The following is a 24,139-nucleotide window of genomic DNA, read 5'->3' on the forward strand; positions in this document are numbered from 1 at the left end:
TAAGTCCTTGGTCAAAGAAAAAATATTTTCTGTTTAACATACAGAAACATTTGAAGAAAGAGATCATCAAAAGCTTAGATCTTTTTTTGTTTTTTGTTTTTTTTTAAAGATTGTGAGGTCATTATGTAACTGTCCTTAGTCAGTTCAAGAGTCTGAAGCCTCTTTAGGGAGTAATAGTGACAGTCTAGGGAGCTGAACAGGCCCCGAGGTGAAAAAATAGATATCTGGCCCTGCAATCCCTCTTCTACCCACCCTACCTTTGTTCTTTTAAGTCCTCATTTCTGGAGGATACTTTTATTTGTTGGCCTTTGCACTCTGACCCCTGAGTAGCATTTTTTCAGCACCAACCCATGTTAGCATCTGCTCACCAAGTATATAACCCTGGGCAATGAATGATATTACCTCCCCAAACATGAACTGCCCCATATCACTCTCTTAACAGGTTCAGCTCTGACTCACCCCCACCTTCCACAAGAAACACCAATATTCCAACTTCTCATTTCTGCTTTGGCCTGATTTATCACCTGGGCGCAGCCTCATTTGGAATCACATGCTCAACTAAAGACAGAGCTGCTTGAAACAAAGATGATAATGAGAACAAAGTATAAATTTTTATACTCATGTACTCAGTGGATCAAAACAGGATTCATCATTCCCTTCTCCAACTCTGGCTTTTCTCCTATTTCTCATATTTGGGAATCACTTTTCTTCCCGATTCTTACTTGCAGTAAGGACACACCCAGTATGTCCAGGCCAGACCCAGTTTGTACCTATAAATGCAGTAGTAATTAACAGTGCCCTTCAACTCTGAAAGGCAGATTTCCATTTAGAAGATAAACGAGATGGTCACTGTACTTCTGTCTCTCAAAGGACTCCAAGGCCTTTCAGTACTGTCTCCTACAAGCTCTTGAGCCCCAATCTTATCTTCTGATCTCTATTACTTATTCAGTCTCACATCTTTTCTTCTGTGCTAGGCCCCGAATGAACCTCTAACCTCAAGGCTCCAATCCATCCTCCATATTATCAGCACTGGGTTATAACATGGAAATCTGATTATGAAATCAGATGTATTGCAAATTGCCTTCCAGAGTAAATTCAAAACCTAAGCTTCAAGTCTCAAGTCACCCTTCCCCCATTTACCAGCCTACTGCAGCTCATGCCCTATAAACACCCTCAAATGAACCGCAGACCGTGGATTTTCATGCCACCTGGCTTTTGTCATGCTTCCCTTTCTTTGGTCTGACTCTTCCCCACTCAGTGCAGACTCCCGAGGAAGGCTGCCTTCTTCATCAAACCTCTTACACATCTCACTGACCCTCTATCCACCATGTGCATGAGCCATCCAAGGGCAGAGAATTGAACTCTCTGTAGCCTCAGTGTCAAGCACAATGTCTGGAAAAAGAGGAGATGCTCATAAATGTTTTGCAAATGAATAAACTGATAATGTTCTTGTGTTTGAGATAAATCCTACCAAATTTCACACATTTCAACTATGGTTCCAATGAACAGCAGGGAAATAACTCCTTTGTAATTTCCATGCAGCTTGGGAGGATTTCTTCCTTGCTCTGCTGACAATGTAACTTGAATCAGAACCACATATTAAATGAGTGACAGAGACAGTGAGAGAAAATGTCACATAGAAAAAGACACAAAGAAGGGCAGAGATGATAATATGGAAGGATAGAGGCAGTAAGATGGGAGGCAGAAAAGGAGAGGCCAACAGATGCTTCAACAGCTACCGTCTATGAACACACGGCCACACCACTGCAGGATGGCAGTACTGCAAAACCCCGGGTGAAAAACATGATCCATTTACTACATCTGCAGAGGGACCTGCAAGGAGGGAGGGCCCAACTGAGGGGGTGCTGCTCTTGAGGCTTCTTAATAAATAGCAGCCCTGGAGGAAGTGCTTTTAAAAGTTAAAGATTTCTTCCTCCTTCTCAGATACCACATTTATCATTGCCTTTTTGCTCTTCTGGATTTTAAATCTAAAATCTGTTTTGAGGTATTTCTACCATCTGGCAGGACTTTTCTTGAAGGATAAGGTCCCAAGAACAACCATAAAATTCTTCCCCCCCAACACATATAGACACGCGCACGCGTGCGCACACACACACACACACACACACACACACAAATTTAAACTGGCAAGATTAAGTCAAAATGAATGTCATGAGGAACAGTAAAATCTGACGTGGACAGTAGAGGAGACAAGAAACTCCTACTCATTTACACAGTATCATAGAATATAAAATGGCCTTTGAAAGTATATGACCAAAGCCAGGCATGGTGGTGCACGGCCATAGGCCAGTGATCTGGGAGGCTGAGGAAGGAAAAATGATATTTCAAGACCAGCCCGTGCAACTTAGTGAGATTCTATCTCAAAACAAAACAACAGGCTGGAGATATAACTAAGTGGTAGAGTGCTCCTGGGTTCAGTTCCTGGAATGAGAGAGAGAGAGAGAGAGAGAGAGAGAGAGAGAGAGAGAGAGAGAGAGAATATCAGAGTATCTGACTGAACTTACTTTATCAGTGGAAAGAGTGTTTAGGTGAGTGAACCAGGACAAAATAGGTAGTAGCTAGCTAAAGAGTTCCACAAATTAATGCTTCTAAATCCCAGATTACTTTTCTCCTACCACACACTCAAAGATGATGTGTAGGATGAATCTGGTTAGAGTGTCACATGTATGATTAAACATATGCCTAATTTTTTTTTTTTTTTTAAGGGTAGTGCTGGGGATCGAACCCATGGCTTTGTGCATGCTAGGCAAGTACTCCACTACTGGTCTACATCTCCAGCACAAATATATGCATAATTTTAAAAAACTACTAAAATCAACTCTTTCCTACTCCATCAGAACCTCAGGAATCTTAGCATATAGGATGTGGGGTGATGATACTAGGCTGTACAGAATAAATAGATATTTATTTAGAAAATGGATAATAAAAAATGGACCTCAAAAATCACATACAAATAACAGCAATCACCTTTTATCCAGTAATATTCTAAATGTGCTACATAAAGAGTTTCTAAACAGATGACCACGTTTTCAGTATTGCCAGTAATTTATTTCTAGCAATACAATGGCAAAATCTGCAAATGACTTCCTTATAAATATATAAAAACAATGAAAAACAAACAACTCTATTACAACAATGGGCAAAGGCCCTGAATAGACATTTCTCCAACGAAGATAGACAAATGGCTAACAAGGACATGAAAACATTTCCAACATCACTAATCATTAGAGAAATACAAATCTAAACCACAAGGAGATCTTATTTCACACCTACTAGGATAGCTATTATAAAAAAGAAACAGAAAATAAGTTTTGAAGAGGATGTGGGGGAAAGTAAAATCCTTGTGCTCTTGGCAAGAATGTAAAATGGTATAAAAATAGAATTATCACAGGCTTTACTTCTAAGTATACCAAAAGAATGAAAAGCATAGATTCAAAGAGATATCTGCATTTCAACACAATAAAATAAATGTTTGGAGAGATACTTACCCGATTTGAACATTACACATGCATATAGGTATAATCATCACATAGTACCCATAAATATGTATAATTTTTGTGTTAAAAAATAAAAAGGTGATATTTGCATATCCATGCTAATAGCAGCATTCCAGAGTATCAGTGACAGACAAGTCAATAAACAAAATGTGGTAAACAATGGAAAATTATTCAGCCTTAAATAGGAAAGAAATTCTGACACCATTGCAACACAGACGAATTTTGAGGACTTTATGCTAAGTCAAATCAGTTGCACCGAGTCAAATACTGTCTGAGTTTCCTATATGAGGCATCAAGAGGAGTCAAATTCATAGACAGAAAGTAGAAGGTTGGTTTACAGGGGCTGGGGATATAATGGATACAAGTTCCAATTCTACAGGATGAAAAGAGCCTGTGTTAATGAGGTACTATTCAGAGGTAAACTGATTGGACTGTGAGAGTTGTAGCCTAACCTAATTCAAACTGGAATGGACTGACTGTGGTCATTGTAGGCAGGAGGGGTATGGCTAGAGGAGATAGGTCACTGGGGGTGTGCTCTGGAAAGGTTCATCTTCCCCCTTTCTTCCCTCTGCTTGCCAACCCCGGCATGAGCTGATCAGCTTTCTTCCACTGGACCCTTCTGCTGTGATGTCCTGCCTTACATTGGACCCAGAACAAGGGACTCAGCTCACCATGGACTGAACCTCTGATACCATGGGCCAAAATAAACTTTTCCTTCTTTAAGTTGTTCTTGTTGGGTATTTTGGTCACAGTGATCAAAGACTGACTAAAATATAAATGAGCCTGGGCCCCCAGAGCAACAGAGTTGGTCATCTATGGACTGAGACAACTGATACCTTGAGCCCCAAACAAATATTCCCTCCTCTAAGTTGTTCTTGTTGGGTATTTTGTTCACAGCAATGAAAAAGCTGACTAAAGCATAAATGTTAAGGAAACTTCCTCCTCAGGGTCTCATTCCAATTTCCTGTGATGATGCTCCTGTGAGTTCATGATCTGAATCACCTTCTTCTTTGTGGGATGCTGTGGGACTACGGAAAAAGAAACACGCTATACTCTTGATCAAGTACTGAGCCAAACCTGTATTGACTTGGTAACCATATAATGAAGAGGCAGGCTCTCCAGCATGTATCTAAATGACCAGTTCTCAATGGGGCACATGAAGGGCAAGTAGAGGCCATACAAAGCTGGTAGAAAAGATGACCGACTGAATGAGCAAAAATGGGAGAGGGGTATGAACATGAGCTCAAACGATCTTGAAAACACAGATTTTAAACACAAAAAAAATCATAATATGAAAAAACAAACCAATTAAGTCCATAATCAGAGTATGAACTCATTTTGCTCAAAAAACTCCAGTATACAACTATAGGAGAAACAGAAAAAGATAATGGTGGGAATAGAGGAAAAGCACTAATCAAGGAGCACTAATAACTCAGATTTCTCTATAATTTAGCAAATATACAAATCTCTGGAACAAAAGTATTTTTCAAATACTCAGCAGGATCAAGATGAATCTATACCAAGATGCATCAAATTAAAATTGGAAGACATCAAATGTGAAGAGAAACCTTTAAACTTTACCTAAGGCAAAAGGCATTGTTATCTACAAAGAAACAACAATTGATGAAGATCAGACTTTTCTAGAACAAAGGCCTGAAGTCCTATCTTCAAAGCTAAGAAAAAATGACTGTGTCAAGAATTTTATACCATGCGAAATTATCATTCAATAAGAGTAACAGGGCTTGGAGTGTAGCTCAGTGCTCAGAATAAATGAGATCCTAAGACAAATCCCAAGCACCAACAAAACAAAACATAAAATATGGTACATTTTATTATGAAGAAATGTAAACTGTAAGAGAAGGTTTGATAATTCAAAATTTGATAAGTGTTATAAAGTTTACTGTTAACTAATTAAAAATAAATTATGGCCAGGTATGGTGGCCACATACCTGTAATTCCATTGACTTTAGAGGCTGAGGCAGGAGGGTCACAAATTCAGGCCCAGCCAGCAACTTAGCAAGACCCTGTCTCAAAATAAAAAAATAAAAAGAACTAGGGATGTAGCTCAGTGGTAAAGCATCCCTGTGTTCAATCCTAGCACTAAATAAATAAATAACACTTTCAAGGGCAGGATAATAAAAGATTGTTTAAAAAAACTTTATGCCAATACATCTGAAAATTTAGATAAAATAGATTCCTAGAAAAAAAAAATTGTCAAAACCGCCATACAATGAAAATTCTGAATGGGGCAAAACCTACTAAGAAATTTAACTTATGATTTCAAACTTCCCCAAGTCCCAGATGATTTGACTGATAATTTGATCAGACACTTGAGAGAAATAACATCAGTCTTTGAAATATTCTTCCAGAGATTACAAAAAGGAAATAGCTCCAATCTAGTTTTATAAGGATAGCATAATCTTAACACTAAAACCTGAGAAGAATATAACAGAAAATTACAGTCCTATCTCATCCCTGAACACAAATTTAGAAATCCTAAGCAAATATTAGTATATTGAATCCACAATTATATAAAAAAGATAATATATTATAACCAAGTTATATATACTTCAGGAATAGAAGATTGATTTAACATTCAAAACACAATCACTAAATGTCACTGCAGTAACAGAATAAAGCAAAAAAATTCACAAGATCACCTCAAAATACATGAAAAGGTTTGATAAATTTTAATATCCATTAATGATAAAAAAACTCTTAGCAAACTAGAAATAGAAGGAAGCACCCCTAATTTGATAAAATGCTTTACAAAAAACTTATAGCAACCACTTTAAATAAATACTCATTTCAAAACTTTCAAGATCAGACATTTAATTAGGTTTTAATTTTACATTACCATAGTTCATTTAGTTCAATCTCCTCAATTCAATTTACTCCAATAAGAATCAAAGAATCACTCATGGTGAAATGAGTTTTTCAAAGGCAGCAAGCTAATAAATTCCCTTTTGCATTTACATCTACAAACCCCCTGGAATTCATTTCTGAATAATTAGAAATATGGGGTCAAGTTTCAGTTTTACCATATAGATACCCAATTATCCCTGCTCCATGTGTGCAGAGACTTTCCCTCTTGTCACTTTCTGCAGGGCTAATGTTGTCAACAATCTAGCACATTGAGTACAGGTCTGTTTTTCAGCTCCTCACTGAACTTCTCAGGCCTATGTGTTCATCCTGGCCTGAGTTCCACCTTCTCACAATTATTGTAGATTTTTAAATCAGATTAAGGGAATTGGTTATTTGGCTATTACTGGTGCTCTACATTTCTCGCAAAATCTCTCCAAATTTCTGTTTTTTAATTACTTTGGCCATGTGACATAAATTTTGAAGCAATCCTCCAAATTGTTTTTGCACACATACAAATGCAGCAATAATAGAGAATGGTGCACATCCAACTGAAGGATATGGTGACCTCTGGGGAAGATATCAGGGAAGGGGAATGTCAACAGGGAGGCAGATGTGTTTCAACTGAATTTTTTGTACTCATTTAAAAAAAAGTATTGGTGGCACAAATCCCAGGAATTGATAAAGGTGGAGAATGGGGGAATGGGCTCACAGGTGTGCACCATTGTTAGCAAATCTCATCCAGAAACACATTTAGGATATGTAATTATTTTACATATTTTAAGATACGTAAAACTTATTTTTACTTAATATTCAAATGTATTTTAGGATATGTAAACATGAATAAAAAGAAATATATAATTGCTTCTCAAATAGTAGTTAACCTAGAGTTCAAACTCTGCCAAATGATCTCTTAAAAGGGTCACCTATTTATAGTTCACTGTGCTTAGTAGTGAATTATATCTTACAATGATAATTTATGCATCTCACAGGGAGGTTCTTTAGAAAATAAATTCTCCCTCACATTGAAAGAAAATATTTGATGTATTACTTAGGTAAGTGATAGAAAGAATAATTAAGCTATCCACTATATAAATTACTGCTCTTTTAAAACCACATTCTTCATTTCCAAGATCACAAGATTACACATAAAAAAAAGCCAACATAAATGTATAGCTTGAAAATCTGTACCACAGTGTAATCATGAAATAATTCCCACTGCAGATGAACCCCAAAGCTCCTTTCATCTTCTGAGTTAAAGGGGCAGGCTACCCCTCTAATTGAAACAATGAAACGACTTGTCTGTTCTTTTGCCCAGATAAAGATGCTTAATGATCCCACTTACCTTTCTGGGTTAATTTTTCTTAGTAAGGTAAATTACTTTGATTTAATTTGGTCCCAGAACATTAATATGAACATTGAATTTCCCACTTAATTGACTCCGGATCAACATTTGTCAGCTCTTTGATAACTCTGAGGATCTCATTCCTAGGTTGAGTGACCTTGAAGTTAATATTTCAGCCCTTTTCCCTTTTGGCCAATATAGTTAACTTAGTTGAATGCTCCATGATGACCCTGACTTCTACATTGTATTTTAAACAGGAAAAAGTGCTCCAAGCCACATACTGCCCATTAGTCTTGTTCAGCTGACCTCTGAAAGTAGCCATAGCCCGTTCTAGGCAAAAGGAACATTTTCGGTTTGACTAGGGATCAAAGCATTAAACTAAAGGGAGATTTTAAGCTATTGTCAGCAGAAGGGAATGATTTTACGCTGGAAGAGTTTTTCTACTCACCTCTATCATTCCACTTCATAAGTGACAATCTATTCCAAAAAATGGCTGCAATAATAAGAACCATCTTCTTTGGCAGGGCCTACTTGGATGCAACTGTCATTACTGGTTACAAAATAATGCAAAAGCATGAGCCTTATTGACAAGAGCTCAGTCTAAACAGCAGAAAATAACAGGCTAACTTCACAGATTACTCCAACTACCTTGAAGATGAGATGTGAGGAAAGCCTGCTGAAGACTTTTAGAAAACTTTCTTTCACATAAATAAAAAATAAAAAATAAAGGAAGAAGAGTGTTCACTTTCTGCCTCTACAACTTACTGCATGAAGTAATGCTTGCTGAGCCTGCTGCCAACTTTCCATTCCGAGGAAAAAAAGCTCAGGGTTCGAGAGCCCTGGCAACACTGAGGGTTTGCTGCTAGTGTTCTTATTTATGCCATTTTAAACTGGGTCTTCTCTTGGTTGAAACCAAAAACATCCCCACCACTATTCTGTAACAATTCCTTTCCATATTCCATAGGAAAGATAAATGTTTATCCACCTGTCATCACTTAACTGACATGTTCTTTCTAGGTCAGTTTCTTCATACTTGTATTTATTTGCCCCTGGTATCTATTCTGATGATGTTTTTCTAAAATTCCTTTAACTTTATGACCCATCAATTATTAGCATCCAGTTCAGATGATTCTTTACAGCACAGAAATATCACAGGGATAGAAACATCAACACTTCTAGTCATATAAATGATTCCTGAAATATATTGCCCATACTTTGTCAAATTTTATAGATGTTGGGAAGATTTAAGGTTCAACATGTTGTCTATCAACAGGAAGTGTTTGTACATGTCTGTTAGGTTAACAGTCAAGAAAATACAAGTAAGATATTGAATGTGTGTATATGTTAAGTTACAAAAAATAAATCACTGCAATCCACACTATAAGCAGACTGCACAAAAAGCTGGACTTGTTCTTATTTTTTAAGTGCTTAATAAATAAAAAAGAAATTATGGTAGCAATTCTCTAAATATGATAGATTTCCCAGTTTCACCAAAATAAAAAAGAGTCTTAACTTGACAGCTTAACCCAAAAGCTCCTCCGAAGACAGAAGTTGCAACATAAAATAAACACAGAGCTTCAATCCATAGGACAAAATGGACTTTGGGCCAATGAAGTGTCTTAGTGTTGTGAGGCTGGAGTTATACAACTCCAGTGACAAAGCAAGCTGAAGACAGAACCTGAGAACATGAAGGACCAAGGATTATGAGGACAGTGGCTGACACCAGCAGAACAGTACCTATTTTGTAGCAGTCATGGTGGTATAATACTGGTGCTGGTGAAAATACAAATAAGAGTTAATAGGCATTAATCAAGATGTGCTAGGCTCTGTTATAAATGCCTACATACCCACACTATGAGGATTCCCGGTACAAACCCATCTGTTCTCCTATCACTGTGTCTCTCCTCGTTTACGAAGAAAATAATGCTCACTGAACATATAAAAGGTCCTATGGTTGGTCATCTTCTCATTTCTTTCCCTGTCCCTTCCTATTAGTTTCTTCTGGGGTAAACATATTTTTTTCAGCAAAAGATAATACTTAATGTACATGTATATATAAAACTTGGTGAGGTGGGAAAAGTGCACGTGAAAATAATTTCAAAAGTCTGAGATCTATTAATTTCAATGTGATACAATGAAACTAATGGGATTCTCACAGCTGGATTTTTATGGGAACATAATGAGGAAACACTGTAAAATCCTGCACTAAGTCTCTAGCTAGCACCATTTATGATAATGACAGCAAAACCAGATCCAGGAGCTATTCCAAGCCAGAGAGATTAGGAAGTAATCACGGGCTCAAGCTCTAATACAATTCTGGAGGGACAGAGAAGGATTTCGAGAATTAACTAGCAAAACAGGATTAAAATAAAGAGGAAGAAATTTTTGACCTCCACATTCATTGGTCAGTATCAGTGAAATTCTACATTCACCTATATATAGCACCACCATTTTTTTATATTATAAGTGTCTCTTAATAAAGTTTCCTCCTCTAGATTACAAACAACTTGAAGTCAGGAACTGCCCATTTCACTTTACTGACTCTAGCATCTAGCATACTTGGTATAGGCAATAACAGAGTTTACTAGTTCAGCATTGGGAGCTCTCTGGAGCTAGCTTTCATAAAAATCATTGCCCTGTCACTTACTAGTATTGTTTTGTCGAATTACTTGTTGGTGCCCAGACTCAGTTTCATCATCCACAAAATGGGCTTATCATATCTACTCTATCAACTGCAGTCCATAAAAGCTTTAGCACAAGCAACAAATTTAACTTAATGAATTACACATAGGATTCAACAAGTGGCAAATATCATAAAGTCTCAATAAATTACTGTATAGATGAATGCCTTATTGAATTGTAATTGCCAGAAGGAATAAGTAAAAGGAAAAGATTTAGCCTTGGCCTTAACAAGCTCCCAGTTCTCACAGTGCTTGCTGCCATAGAAAGAACACTGGTCAACTTTGACAGTTTCCCCTGGACATCTAGGCATGGCTGACCTCAGAGATGATTGAGTTGATACCAGAACCTTTCATAGGCACTGTCCTATGGATGCCTACTGAATTCTTTGCCCTTTCATTTTCTTGTGAAATCACCCCTGGTTCTAATTCTAAAGGGCACAAGCAAATCTCTGACTTCAGCGTATTTTTTTAAACGTGCATTTAAACTAAATTTACTCACACAGTTCCCTCACTTGGGCAAACACAAAAAGGAAAGAAAGGAGGAAAGGTTAAGGAGGGAATCTTAAATGTAGAATCTCTGGCTCCAAATCAAAATATACTGACTTAGAATCTGCATTTTTATAAAACCCATAGGTGATCCATCAGCATATTAAAGTTTGAGAGACATTAATATATGTAGCTGCTAATAAATTCATAAAGTAGGCCATTTAAACTCAATGCTTAATTTTTCTCTAAGTTCTACACCAATTATTGGATTTGTTGGAAAATAAATCCTTTGGTTCTGAATAACCTACCTATGATTTTTTTTTTTTTTAAAAAACCAGGGTTTGAACACAGGTGTGCTTGATCACTGAGCCAGCTCCCCCAACCTCCCACCTTTTTTTTTTTTTTTTTGAGAAAGGTCTCCATAAGTTGCTTAGGGCCTCACAAAATTGCTGAGGCTGACTTTGAACTTCTGATTCTCCTGCCTCAGGCTCCTGAGCAGCTGGATTTTCAGGCATGCCAGGTCAACCTATGAATGTTAAGTCAGGTTAAACTTCAGGAAATGCCTCCTTGAAGCTCTGAGTGAACAATATACCGTGCTAATGCTGCTAGTGAGATGACTACCCTGCAAGGTTTCTCACCTGTAAAATGGAAAGAAGAATAGCAGCTAAACTCAGAGGACTGCTGAGAAGATCTTGTAACAGAGTGATCATGAAGGCCAAAATGAGTGCTAACGACCAAGTGTGATTACATGTGGGGTGAGAGTTTGCACTCACTCACTTGTTCTCCACCACTGCAGTTGCAGTAACAAGTGTTTGAGACAGCATCCAGGTTAGGAATAAGATGGCCTGTGGCCACAGAAGAAAGCCAGGAAAAGCTCCCGACTGGGAGAAAAGATTATAGGCAATATTACTGAATTATTTGTAAGCCACTACGGACAGGTAATTAATGATTTTAAGTAAACTATGTAAGTAAAATGTACAATGTTGAGCAATTTTCAACAACAACATTACTCTGTGTGGGGCAAAATATTAAATTTATAATTCTGGACTATTTAAGGAACATTTAAACAATTAACAAAAGTTGCACTAATTGAATACTAAGTTCAGTGCATTGAAATTGCAAATGTGGCTTTAGAGGAATTGGCTGGAGTACATGAATGAAGGCACACACACATCAATGAGCACAGTATGGGAACTGAAGTGGTGGACAATGATCTCTTGTATGGAGCAAGATGACACTTGTAGGAAAAAACAACCAAACTGTTCATCCACTTATCTCAAGCACTGATCCAGGTGGGCCAGAGAGGGCCAGAATTGGCAAAGCCCTTAACTCAAAATATGTAAAATAAGAAGCAAAAATTAAAATCACATAACAACTTGAGGATCCTACTTACTAGATCTAAACAATGGTTTTCAGGCATTCATAAAAAAAAAAAAAAATCACAGAAATAAGGCCTCAGGATACTCCACTGAGAAACTGCTCCTAGCACCCAAAAGAGTGCACTCACAGCTGGATGAGCTTGGAGACCTCAGAAGAAGACACCACAGAGACCAAGAGAGTCTGAAGCATAATTTAGGAGGGCCCAAGGGGGAGATGAACAAAGAGAAACTTCTGCCTCCTACACAACAGGGGCTTCCAGAGTTTCTTGGCCAGAGAAACCACAGCTCACAGTTGCTAAGAGGCCTTTCCACAGGTTTCCTCTCCTATCCTCTGTGAAGAGTACTGCCTAAGGTCAAGAGCATTAAGTGACAGAATGAGTCTGAATCTATATATAGATAATCACTCTCTGAAACAGTTAAAAATTGCTAACATATTACTACTGACTGTATTACTTATCCCAAACAAGAAAACCACTGTGTTAGGTCTAAAGGTGAGCAGCTGGCCATGTGCTTCTGAATATAAAAAGGAAAAAGGGACAGGCTAAATAATGCCTCCTCCAAGATGTCCGAATCCCTGGAACCTGTGAACATTTTACCTTACATTAAAAAAGGTCTCCACAGAAGTGATTTAGAAAGGATCTTGGGATGGAGAGATTATCCTGAATGATCTTGCTGGGCTTCATGTAATCACAAGACTCCTTATAAAAAAGAGGCAAAAATTAAAAAACAAAAAAAGGTGATAAGATCCCAAGAGGGAAATGGAAGGGTAACAATGCAATGTGATGTGTGGCCATGGGTCAAGGATGAGGACAGCCTCTAGAGCCTGAGGAGGCAAGGAAGCAGGCCTCCCCCAGAGCTTCCCCCAGCTCTGCTGACCCCTTCCCTTTAGGCCAGTTGGACTGACTTTGGTTTTCTTCCTCTACATCTATAAGATAATAAATCCATGTTGTTTTAAGCCACTGAGTTTGTAGTGATTTGTCATAGCAGCAACAGGAAACCAATACATATTTTGGTATCTGGAAGTAAGGTACTACTTGTTACAAATACTTAAAAAACATGAAAGTGGTCTTGGAACCAGTTAATGGACAGAGCATTTTGAGCACTATGATATAAAAAGGTTAGTTTGTACTGAACATACTGTTGTAGAAATGAATGGTAAAGACTCTGACAAGGTAAGGAGGAAGTGAGAAGCAGGGTAGAGAAAACTTACATATCTGAGAAAGACAGATATAACTCATCATAAAAAACTGACAGGGAAATACAGAGGTCAAAGCCCTGCTTGTGATGGCTATGAAGGAAATGAGGTCTCTGTTAACGGACACTGGAGGAAAGAGGGCCCTTGTTACAGGGAGTAGCATTGTTAGAAGAGAAGATATATGAGAAGTTTCCAAAATAGTTGAAGACAGAGACCCAATACAATGAACCCCCAAGCAGGATAACAGAAAATCAGACACAGTTCAAACTGCTCAAAACAAGAGTCAAAAAAGAAAGGCAAGAAAATCACATGTCCAACAGAATTGAAGGGAGGGGGGATTTGACAATGTAGACACCTATACTCATAAAAATACTCCTAAAAAAATGAAGGTGAAACAAAATCATTTCTAGTTGTTCCCAGACTAACAAAAGCTGCTAAGGGAAATGATCACAGAAAATAACCAAGATCTACAGAAAGTAAATGACAAGGGAAATGTGAAACAATATAGTTTTAATTTCTTCAAAAGAAAACTGACTATTTGAAACAAATATAACAATGCATTATGGGATAATGAGTTGTGGGAAAATAAAGTATGACAATAATATAAAAAAGAGGTAAATAAAATTACATTATAAGAAGGTTGTTAAATATTTCATCAGGTTGTGTAATATTTATCTAAGGTAAAGTGTGACAAATTAATTATGCATACTATAATCTAGAGTAACCACTTAAAAATTATTCGAAGTGGCAAAACTAAATAGCAACAGAGGAAATAAAACAGAAGACAAAAACAAAAAAAATAAAGCTCAATTTCCAAACATAGGAGTAAACAAATAAAGAATAAATGGGGAAATTGAGAAAGAAATAAAAAGATGATAGAATTAATCCCAATTATATAAATAATTAGAGTAAATCTAAGTGTATTTAGCATTCTAATTACAAGATAAGAGACTTTAAACTTGGGTTTAAAAAAATGGACCCAATTCTATGCTGCTAATAAGAAACACACTTTTTATTTACATTTCAATTAGAAGATAGAGACTTTAAATCTGGGTTTAAAAAATGGACCCAATTCTATGCTATTCATAAGAAACATAATTTTAATATAAAGACAAAGGATGAAAGTTATATGAAAAAAAAGATGTCATTTTAAACACTAATCATAAGCCAGTGTGTCTACTTTAGTCTCAGGAAAGGTAAACTTTAAGAGAAAAATATCATCATTGATAAAGATGGGTACTTCACAATGACAAAATGGTCAGGAACAAAGCCCAAAATTGTTTTTCTCTGTTTAGACTAATAAGATTGATAAATCTCTCTTTTCCTGCATATAATTTCGGAAGGTTTATGAACCTCATGAGTATTTATGGACCTCTATTTAACCTATTTTTAAATTCACATTATTTAAAGTTCAGCAGTTTTCAAGTAGCAGATCCTCTCAATCCTTGACAACCATTTTTATTATCATTGACTTAATTCTTGCAAGTCATCTCACCTGGAACTTCACCTTCTGATTAATGTCCGAGATGCGGAACTGCTTCAGGAAGCGCTCGTCCTCACTCCAGAAGAGGCGGATATCAGGGATGTCATAGAGGATCATGGCCAGTCTTTCTAACCCGAGGCCAAAAGCCCAGCCGATTTGATCTTGAGCACCAGCTATAATTAGGAAAGAAAATAAAAGGGCTGTTTAGGGAAGTATGAAGATTGGGCAGGTAAACACTCCTCCCCATAATTACCAGGAACCCTGCCTGAGGTCTATAGGCAGCAGCGCCCTGCAGAGCCGCGATGGAAGGCACCCCATCTTACTTTTCCTTCCTGTCTGTCCTTAAGATCCTTACTGTCCTCATGAAAGCACTATGGAGCCACACTGACAATAGTATTTTCTTTCATTTCTGAAGAAAGTTCAGGCTCTTTGAAACCTGCATTCTCACCTATGAATTATGCTTTTTCTGTAGTCTTTATCTGCACTGATTTAAACATGTAGCCTTCTAGGTGTCAGTTACATAAGAGAAGGAAAAGATAGGCTCCTCCTGAACTGGCTACGGATAGGGCCATATGTGCAAAACAGGCCACACTGGACTGTGAACAATTCAGAAAGTGTGTGTCAGGCCATCAAAATCTTCAACTTTATTAAAAACATCATGTTTCCTGGTAGTAAGAGCTCCTCCAACCATGTGCAGAGGGCAAGGAAGCCATGGTGAAATGCCTATCTAGTGCCAATTACCCCAAATGGTAGCAAGTGGGTCAGATTCTGTCAGTACCGTGAATTCTAACAGTGCATTTCACATGTATGAATCAGAGTATAAGACAAAAGACAGGGCGGTCGAGTGTAAGAAAGGTGACAGGAGCAGTTCATACTTCTAAAAGAGCTTGGAAAATGAGCTCATGAAATGAAAAAATTCCAAACAGACATAAAGCAGGCTCCTGAGGCAGACTGAAATGGCTCCCGAGATTCCTACCTCTCATGCACAGCCCCGTGGAAACCTCTTCCTTTGATTGTAACTGACCCATGAGAAGGACAGGTTCCCACCCCAGTCATTAGTTTGTCTTGTGTGACTTGTATGACTCTCTCCACCTTGGCAGATTGGAGAGAGGTTTCCCCTGCTGGCTATGAGGAGGTGAGTGGCCATGCTCTGAGGAAACATGTGCCCAGGACCTCGGGGAGTCCCTAAGGAGCTGAGAGGCACACCAAAGCCAGTGAGACACATGGGAACCGCACTCCCATAATCATGAAGAACACATCCTCCTCAGTCTGCTAGGCTGAGAAGCCCCAAAGCTTGAGAATATAGCCCTAACATTCTGATTTCAACCTGGGGAGACCACACACTGGGGGACCACACCAGTCCACATCCAGAGTCCTGAAGCAAGGAAATGGATAGTACATTTGTGTTGTTATAAGCCATCTATGAGATAATTTGTTCTTGAGGCGGGGGGGGGGGGGAGTGAAGAAAAAACAAATCAGATAGGAAACGTGGAGAAAGGTGACAGAAAATGGCAGAGTTCCAACAGTAAAGGGACAGGTGCAGTCCAGGAAGGCTGGGGGGTGAAGAGACAGCGAGGGCAAGGCTGGGCAGCTGACACTCTGAGGAGGGGACAGAGAGGAGCTGATGTGCTCTGGTTATTGCTGCCACCACCATCATTCACAAATGACAAGGATAAGAGAAATCAGAAAGAAATGTGAGCCTTTAAACAGAGGATTTGCTTCAAGGATCAATGAATAAAAAGTATTCAAAATGCCACAAGAAATTGACACAGAGAGAGTAGGGCCTCAGTCGGAGGGAGAGTGTGTATGAAGAAAACTGAGTGGCTGGCTACCTGTGTTCCAAGGACAAACGATCATCCAGAAGGGGGACAGGGAAGGGGCTGTTTAACCAGAAGAATGCTGCAGCCAGAGTTCCTGACCAAGTGACCCCTGCCTAGAAAGGAGCTGATGGTGGAGGGAGAATAGAGTAATTCATAGTGATGCCTAAAAACCTTAGAGAGGCTGATGACCAACTGAAGATACGAAAATTAACACAACACCGACATTTTATACCACTGGAAGGATGTTTTCGAGAAATGATATTCCTGAACCTGGTGAGGGACTCGGTTCTAGTATTCTCACTTGTTTCTGGTTATGCACTCTATTCTTTATAACCATTTAGAGAACAATGTAGCAACAGACCAAAGATCCACAAAAATGCTCACATACTTTATTCTAAGATTTTAGGGGGAGATTTATCCCAAGGAATTAACAAAAGCAGAAAGATAAACAAAGATATTTGGAGCAGTATTACTTAGAAGAATGAAAACAATCTAAGTGTCCAAAATTAGAAAACTGTTTAAATATTATAGTACATTGAAATATTGTTATATTAAAATACATAAAATAACTATATAGATGTTTATTAAATCACAGAGTATAAGGGAATATGAACACTTCTATGATAAAATAAATATTTACTATGATATTACTACTTAATGCAGGTACAAATGAAAGTCATAAGATGAAAATTAAAAAATGTGATGCTCATGGGTCACTATGAGTAGTAGTTCAAAACCAACTGCTTATTTTTAAAATTCACAAATAAAAACTATTATGAGATATTTATTTGTGATGTAGAACATGATGTTTTGATATAAATATATACTGTGGAATTACTAAAATGAATCAACAATCATTGATTGCTTCATAAACTTTTTTTTGTGATGAAAACATTTAAAATCTAGTCTTGACAATTTTCAAGTAGACAATACATAGTTATTAGCTAGAATTATCATGTTGTACAATAGATCTCAAGTTTATTCATTTTTCCTAACTGAAATTTTGTATCCTTCGACCAACAATTTCTAAAACATATTCTGTACTAGTTAAGTCTTTTCAAGTAAAAATTAAACAACAACAACAAAAAGAGGTGGGAGTATTTATCGAAGTGTGCTTTATTAAATCATTTATACTTCATCTTCAAATGTTAGACAAAACCAACCATCTAGAGACCACTATCTATAGATGAATGAGCAGCAGATCTAGGGGATTTAGTTTTATTTCATATCCAGTAATTTGTTATCTGCTCTTTTCATGCAGCACCCTCATTTCTTTCCCCATTCCTCAAAACAAAAATAAAAGTAGTAGAGATCTGTTAAAAGTAGGTTAAAAAAAAGAACAATAAATTTAAAAATGGGAAAAGAATATGAAGATATTCACAGACAAGGAAAGAAAAAAATGATTCTTAAACAAATGAATACTTCACTTAAGATAAATGCAAGATACAATTGAATCAAGTTATCAGTTTTTACTTACCAGGGGGGCAAAAAATAAAAAAAAATGATCACACACTTGGTAGCAAAGCACTCTTACACATTGCTGGTAGGATACATGTGGGTTTTTAATTTTTTGACCCGAGGAATATAACATAGCACTAGTTATCAACATTCAAAATGTATACTATCACCTATTACTTGAACTTCTAAAACATATACTATTCATGAAAAATTGTGAATTTACAATGTGACTTATTGAAATATTGTTTATAATAGCAAAAGAGTGCACACAACCCAAATGTTTATTCATAGGAAATTGGTTAAATGAATAACGGAATGTTATTGTAACACCTTCTGAAGGATTTCAAATACTAAAAGCAGCATCTGTTTTTTTATTTGGGGGTGGGTGGGAGAGAACAGGGCACATGAAGACAAAAGGTGAAAGGCTTTACAATATGTGGCTTTATATATAAAAAGTGATGAGAATAGGTTTATTTTTCCTTATCAGAAATGCTCTGGAACAAAAAGTATTTTGAATTTTGGAGTGTTCTGGATTTCTGATTAGGGATTCTAAACCTGTAATAGAAATCTTAATGACTAGATAAAATGTGGTGATTTCTTTTCTGTTTATTCTTTTTCCTAACAGGTTTTAAAACAACAAATAATCCCTTTCATTGGTGTCAGGCTTCCAGGAAAGACTATGATTAATAAAAATGGATTCTGATGTTCCACTTATAGCCTGTTTTGGTATTTCTCCCTACAGAGGAGCCAATACATTCTAAGCATGGAAAATTAATGCTGCTATTTACGGGGATTTCCAAAAACTCAAGCAAATTCCCCAGTACCCCTCATCTTCAATCCTAGTGGGCTGAGATACTTCAATCAAGAGATAAGGGGGAAGAGATGAGATGTGACTTCTGAGATTACACGAGAAAAGTCATGCAATTACCTCCTGCTTTTTTTTTTTTTTTTTTTTTTTTAATGATCGTGCTGTGACATTTCCTCTCAGTCAGGATTTCTCCCTCCAAAGATTCTCTTGGAACCCCACCACTAGTCTCTGAGAAAGCTCAGCAACATGAAGAGGACTTGTGTAGGAGCTCACAAGGGGGAACCTAGCCTTCAAGTTGCCTCAGCACCATTAGCAGACACGTAAGAGAAGACTTAGGAGGATTCCAGCCCCAGTTGGAAACCACCCCAATTGTGTAAATCTCCCCAGATGAGGCTCTGGGCACTGTGGAGGAGATACATGCCATTGCTATTGGGTGCTGTCTGAATTCGTGACCAAGGAATAATTTCCCATTATGGTAAAGCTAAAACTACACTGTAGCCACAAGTTCTGAAAATATTGCAAATAAAAAATCAGGTAAGGTTTCAAACAGGAGAGAGATCAGGAGTTTCAAGCTTAAAATAAGATGAATACACCATATTATACCACCTCATTTGTGTCATAATATCCTTTCGTCTCTCCAAAGGCCAGGTCGCCCACTATTATTCACAACATTGCTCATCCTAGAAATCAAACCATCTTAAGTCAAGGCTACCTAATCCCCTGTCACCACATGAACCACTGCCCTTCATTTTATTTCTCCAGCTTGGTGAATGGATCATCACCCACCTAGTCACCCAAGGCAGCAGGCTGGGAGTGAAGTTTTACTTCACATACCACCTCATAGCAGGCACAGACCTTTAAATGATATATCAGAAGTCTCTCCAAGGCCTCCCTTAATTTGAGTCCTACTGTCACTGTGGACGTGTCTTTAACAAAAGTCTTTCGCTCAATCCAAGGAGTTCACCCTGTCTCCTCATCCAGCCCATCTCTGAGAGTGCCACCAATTTGCTCCCTAAAGCATGAATCTCCACACTGCTTCAAGCAGATGTGTGTGGACTGTGGGTCAGAGAATGATCTCTCAGCAAGCCACATTTAGCATTTTGTTCTTGTTTTTACTTTGTATTTGGCATTTTTCTAAAGGATAATTTTTTCACAGATCCCTATTCACTCAAGGAGCCACAAGATTAAATTACACAGGGTGGGGAAAGCCTGAATAGTAAGTTATAGACTAGTACCTGTGGCTATCAGTTGGCATCCAGGCAATCCTAAAGACAAATGGAAACACAGGCATTCAGCTCCAAGTTACAGAGAGAGGGAAAAGTATATCGTTAGCAAGGAACATTTCAAAAAACTTCCAACACATCCCAGGCTTATAATTTTGTCACAGGTAAAAATCATGCACATGATGTGCCAGTCAACAACAGAATTCACATTATTTTCAACTGCACATGATTATTTTCTGACCACAGACCATATTCTGGGCAATACAACAAATTTCAAATGTTAAAAAAATATAGAAATTCTATAAAGAATGTTCTGTGTTCAAAATGGAAAAATATCAGAAATCAATGGTAGAAAATATTTGAAAAGTATTCAAAATACTGGGAAATTAAAAAAATATATCTCTTAATAACCATAAGTAAAAGGAGTAATCACAAAGGAGATTAAAAAACACTGAAATGAATAAAAATTAAGATATAACACATCAAAATTTGAATTCATAAATTACTGGGTGAGAATGCAAAATGATAAGCCACTTTGGAAAATGGTTTTTAACTAGGGGAAATTTTAGCATCCAGGGGACATTTAACAGTCTAGAGACACTTTTGATTGTTAAAACTGGGTAAGAGGATTAATTTTGTTCTATAGGTGACAGAGGCCAGAGGTACTACTAAACATCCCATAATGCACAGGATAGTCCCTCACAACAAAGATCATCCATCCCCAGAAGTCACCTCTGAGTTAAATATATGCTTAGCATATAACAAAGGAATTCCATTCCTAGGTTGTTACCTAAAATATGGAAACACAAGGGACCTAAAGATCAATACAGAGATGCTCTTCACAGCTTTATTCATAATAGTCCCGTGCTCATCAACTAGTGAATAGAGAAACTGTGGTATGTCCATCTAGTGGAATACTACCCAGCAATGAAAATAAATACATTTTTCACACATACAATAACATTATAATGTCAAAAGCATTACACTTAGTGAAAGGAGGCAGTCTGGTACCAAACATTAAGTATACTAGAATTCCATTTACATGACATTCTGGAAAAGGCAAAATTAGAGACAGCAGATCAGTGGCTGGCAAGGGCTGGAGATGAAGAAACTTTGGAGAATAATGAGAATTGTCTATATCTTGATTTAAATTTTGTGTGAATTTTTCTGTGTGTATAACCTAACCCAATCAATTAACTTATCAAAGATCCTTTGCTTGGATGACATGGCAATATCAAATAAAATTGCTCTCTGGTCCTAAATGCTTACTCTCAACTTCTCTGGTTTTCCCATCATTAACTAGAAACAAATAGCTTGTGCACCAGCACTATTCTGAGGACCACATTTTGAGTAACAATGATCCAAATGATGGAAATGCTTACATTTCTTTTTTTTTTTTTGAAGACAAAATTAAGAAGTTCCTTTACTCTTATACATTCACTAGGAATGTACACATGGCAGGTTGAGAACTATGAGACTGGGGAACAAAATATAAACCCCATGTATAGCATCGAAGGCTCCTGTGCCATCACCTCAGGTTACACACAATCCTCTGAACATCCCCATATAACATATTTTGTCTTTCTTATCTTGTCCTTCTTCCTAACACTTTACATCTGTTTCTTTTCCCATTATCCCATAAAGCTAGACTGACATTGCCCTCCTGTGAGATTCTTCCTGTGACCCTCAAGGATGGATGAAGTTTATCTTCAACTCTACTCACAAGCACAGTGTACACACTTGTTTTAGCACCTCCCAGCCTGATCAGTCTCTCTCCCCATTTAAACCTAAGAGTTCTAGAAAACAGTCCCAACACGATATCACATGCATCACTAGCCACACAATATGTGATTTTTAGACACATATTATACTAACAAGAAGAATAAGCACTTTCCAAAGCTGCAAATCATGACAATGAGAATGAATGATGTCTCCTGGGTGGGAGTGGGTAGTCTGAAAAGTCAAGTTTGCACAATGTTCATAATTACGGGTTAGAAGGATAAAAGGGTAGAGAAGAAGGACGAGGGAGATGAAAGCTAAATTCATTGCTTGGTGGATATCTCTTACCAATTTCACAGATGGAAAATGCAGGTGATCAGAAAATGCTTAGCATTAACAGCTGAAACACTGCTGCTTTATCACCAGATGTGGCTCAGCTTCTGAACAGGGCAGAGTCAGCAGAGGGAGCATCACCAGTTAAGAACCACATCTGCCAGAAGAGTTGGGGCTGGCCCCTGTGAGATGCATGTGGGCAACCATGCTGGATAGTCAATTTTAGTTTCTTGCATCTGAAATGGTCACAATAGATAGTTGATTCTGCCATTTAACTGTTACCACAATGAATGGCTTAATACCAATTAGCCTAAAATTAAAGACATTATTCAGATTGACTAACATTCAACAATTCCATCCAAAAAAACAGTCAGTTACCTGCACAAACAATTTCCAATTACTTTTCTCAGAAGGCTCCCTAGGAAACAATTCTGTTCAAAGTGAGAAGTTCCAGAGCTGTTTTTATTTTAATAGCCCAGGTGAATGATAGGCAGTACCACGCTGAAATGTGCCAGGAAAATGCATGACTCTGGGGCCTCAGTCCCACCTGGGTGTCAGGAGAGAGAGGATGAAACGCTCTTCTAAAGACAGGAGATTGGCTCCTACTCAGAGGACCCGATGCTGAGGTGAGCGGGTTAATTCATCAGGCACTTAAATCCCAACCAACTTGTGTGTCAAAGTTTGTGAAACAGACTTTCATTGGAAAAGGGAATATCTGGAGTCCATCTTCCTGCTACTGGCTACAACCTTTATTCTCACAATGAATCTGATCAAAACACTTGCTTGTGACAATCACTATGGGAGGCTGCAAGAAAGGACATGATGTCCATTTGCTAAGCAGTACCAAGTTTTACCTTTAAAATACTTTGTTTTGATCCCATCTTAACTTGCTTTTTCTGTGCCATTGGCCTATCATGTTATTAAGACAAACCCAGAAACTCCCGAGATAAGGCTGTAGGTCATTAAATCATATGGCCTTGGTAAAAGGCTCTGGGAAATAAATTTATTTCAGATCTAAGAAAATGACTTTGGGTTGTGGGTACAGAAAAGGTTCCTTTTTTTCCTGAACAAGATTGTTTTTAATATTAAGAATGCCAAGCATTACATGAATGATCCTAATAAATCACTTTTTATCTCTGTCCCATGGAGGCATAGAGCCAAACTTGCAGATCAACTCTAGAACTGCAAAAGGGTTCAGGGTAAAATTCTCTCTGTGACTCTGTCGCAGTTTTATTTTCTAATTCTCTTATTTCCTCTTTGCCTTGATTATGTCAACTATTTACTTTATCCTCTCATATGTACTTTTATAAGGTACTTCAAATTCTTTATGGGAGAAAGTGAGCCATAAATAAACAGACATTTAAAGATATTGTTGGCCAAGGCAAATATAATTTTCAGGCCTCTGGCACTCATTAGCTGTAATTTGTTGATGGTCTGACAAGGTTTTAAGTTAATGTCTTTTCCCTCATTCTGAAATTAGAGGAGCCTCATAAAGTAGAGCCATCAGACTGAGTAGAGTGGCAACTGTAGGTGACCACTCACACAGAATACCCAGGATGGGAAGCAGTTGGGTACTTCTGTACTGGGTGGAGCATCCCATGAAAGAATTGTTGTTGTTGTTGTTGTTGCCAAAAATCCTTCTCAGAAGGCCAGCCTACGTGGAGAAGGAAAAGAATGTGGGAAAAGAATTCAGAGATGGGAAAGTTTAAATAAAGGAGAGGAGGAGGAGACTGGAAATAGAAATGAGCACAGTAAGAAGTCACTGGTGTGAAAGTAGAGAAGCGAAATTGGTCCCAGAAACTAAATGGGTATCTCTTTGTAGCAGCTGA

General features: G+C 37.7%; 1 protein-coding gene across 14 annotated transcripts in view; it reads right to left on the minus strand.

Moving 5' to 3' along the window:
- The window catches only part of FARS2 (phenylalanyl-tRNA synthetase 2, mitochondrial), a 531,440-nt gene that overhangs the window by 215,038 nt on the left and 292,263 nt on the right, over positions 1–24,139 (minus strand). For 13 of the 14 annotated variants that reach the window (XM_081295218.1, XM_081295209.1, XM_081295212.1 and 10 more), the window contains 2 exons: positions 20,271–20,300; positions 14,962–15,122 (listed from right to left, as the gene is read on the minus strand). In XM_081295218.1, the coding sequence (XP_081151344.1) occupies positions 14,962–15,122; positions 20,271–20,300 (191 nt within the window). The remainder of the gene's footprint in view (positions 1–14,961; positions 15,123–20,270; positions 20,301–24,139) is intronic. The other variant, XM_081295207.1, reaches the window with a different exon arrangement.

The sequence above is a fragment of the Spermophilus citellus genome (genome assembly GCF_964194105.1).
Source record: "Spermophilus citellus genome assembly, chromosome: 5".
In the NCBI taxonomy this organism is placed as follows: domain Eukaryota; kingdom Metazoa; phylum Chordata; class Mammalia; order Rodentia; family Sciuridae; genus Spermophilus; species Spermophilus citellus.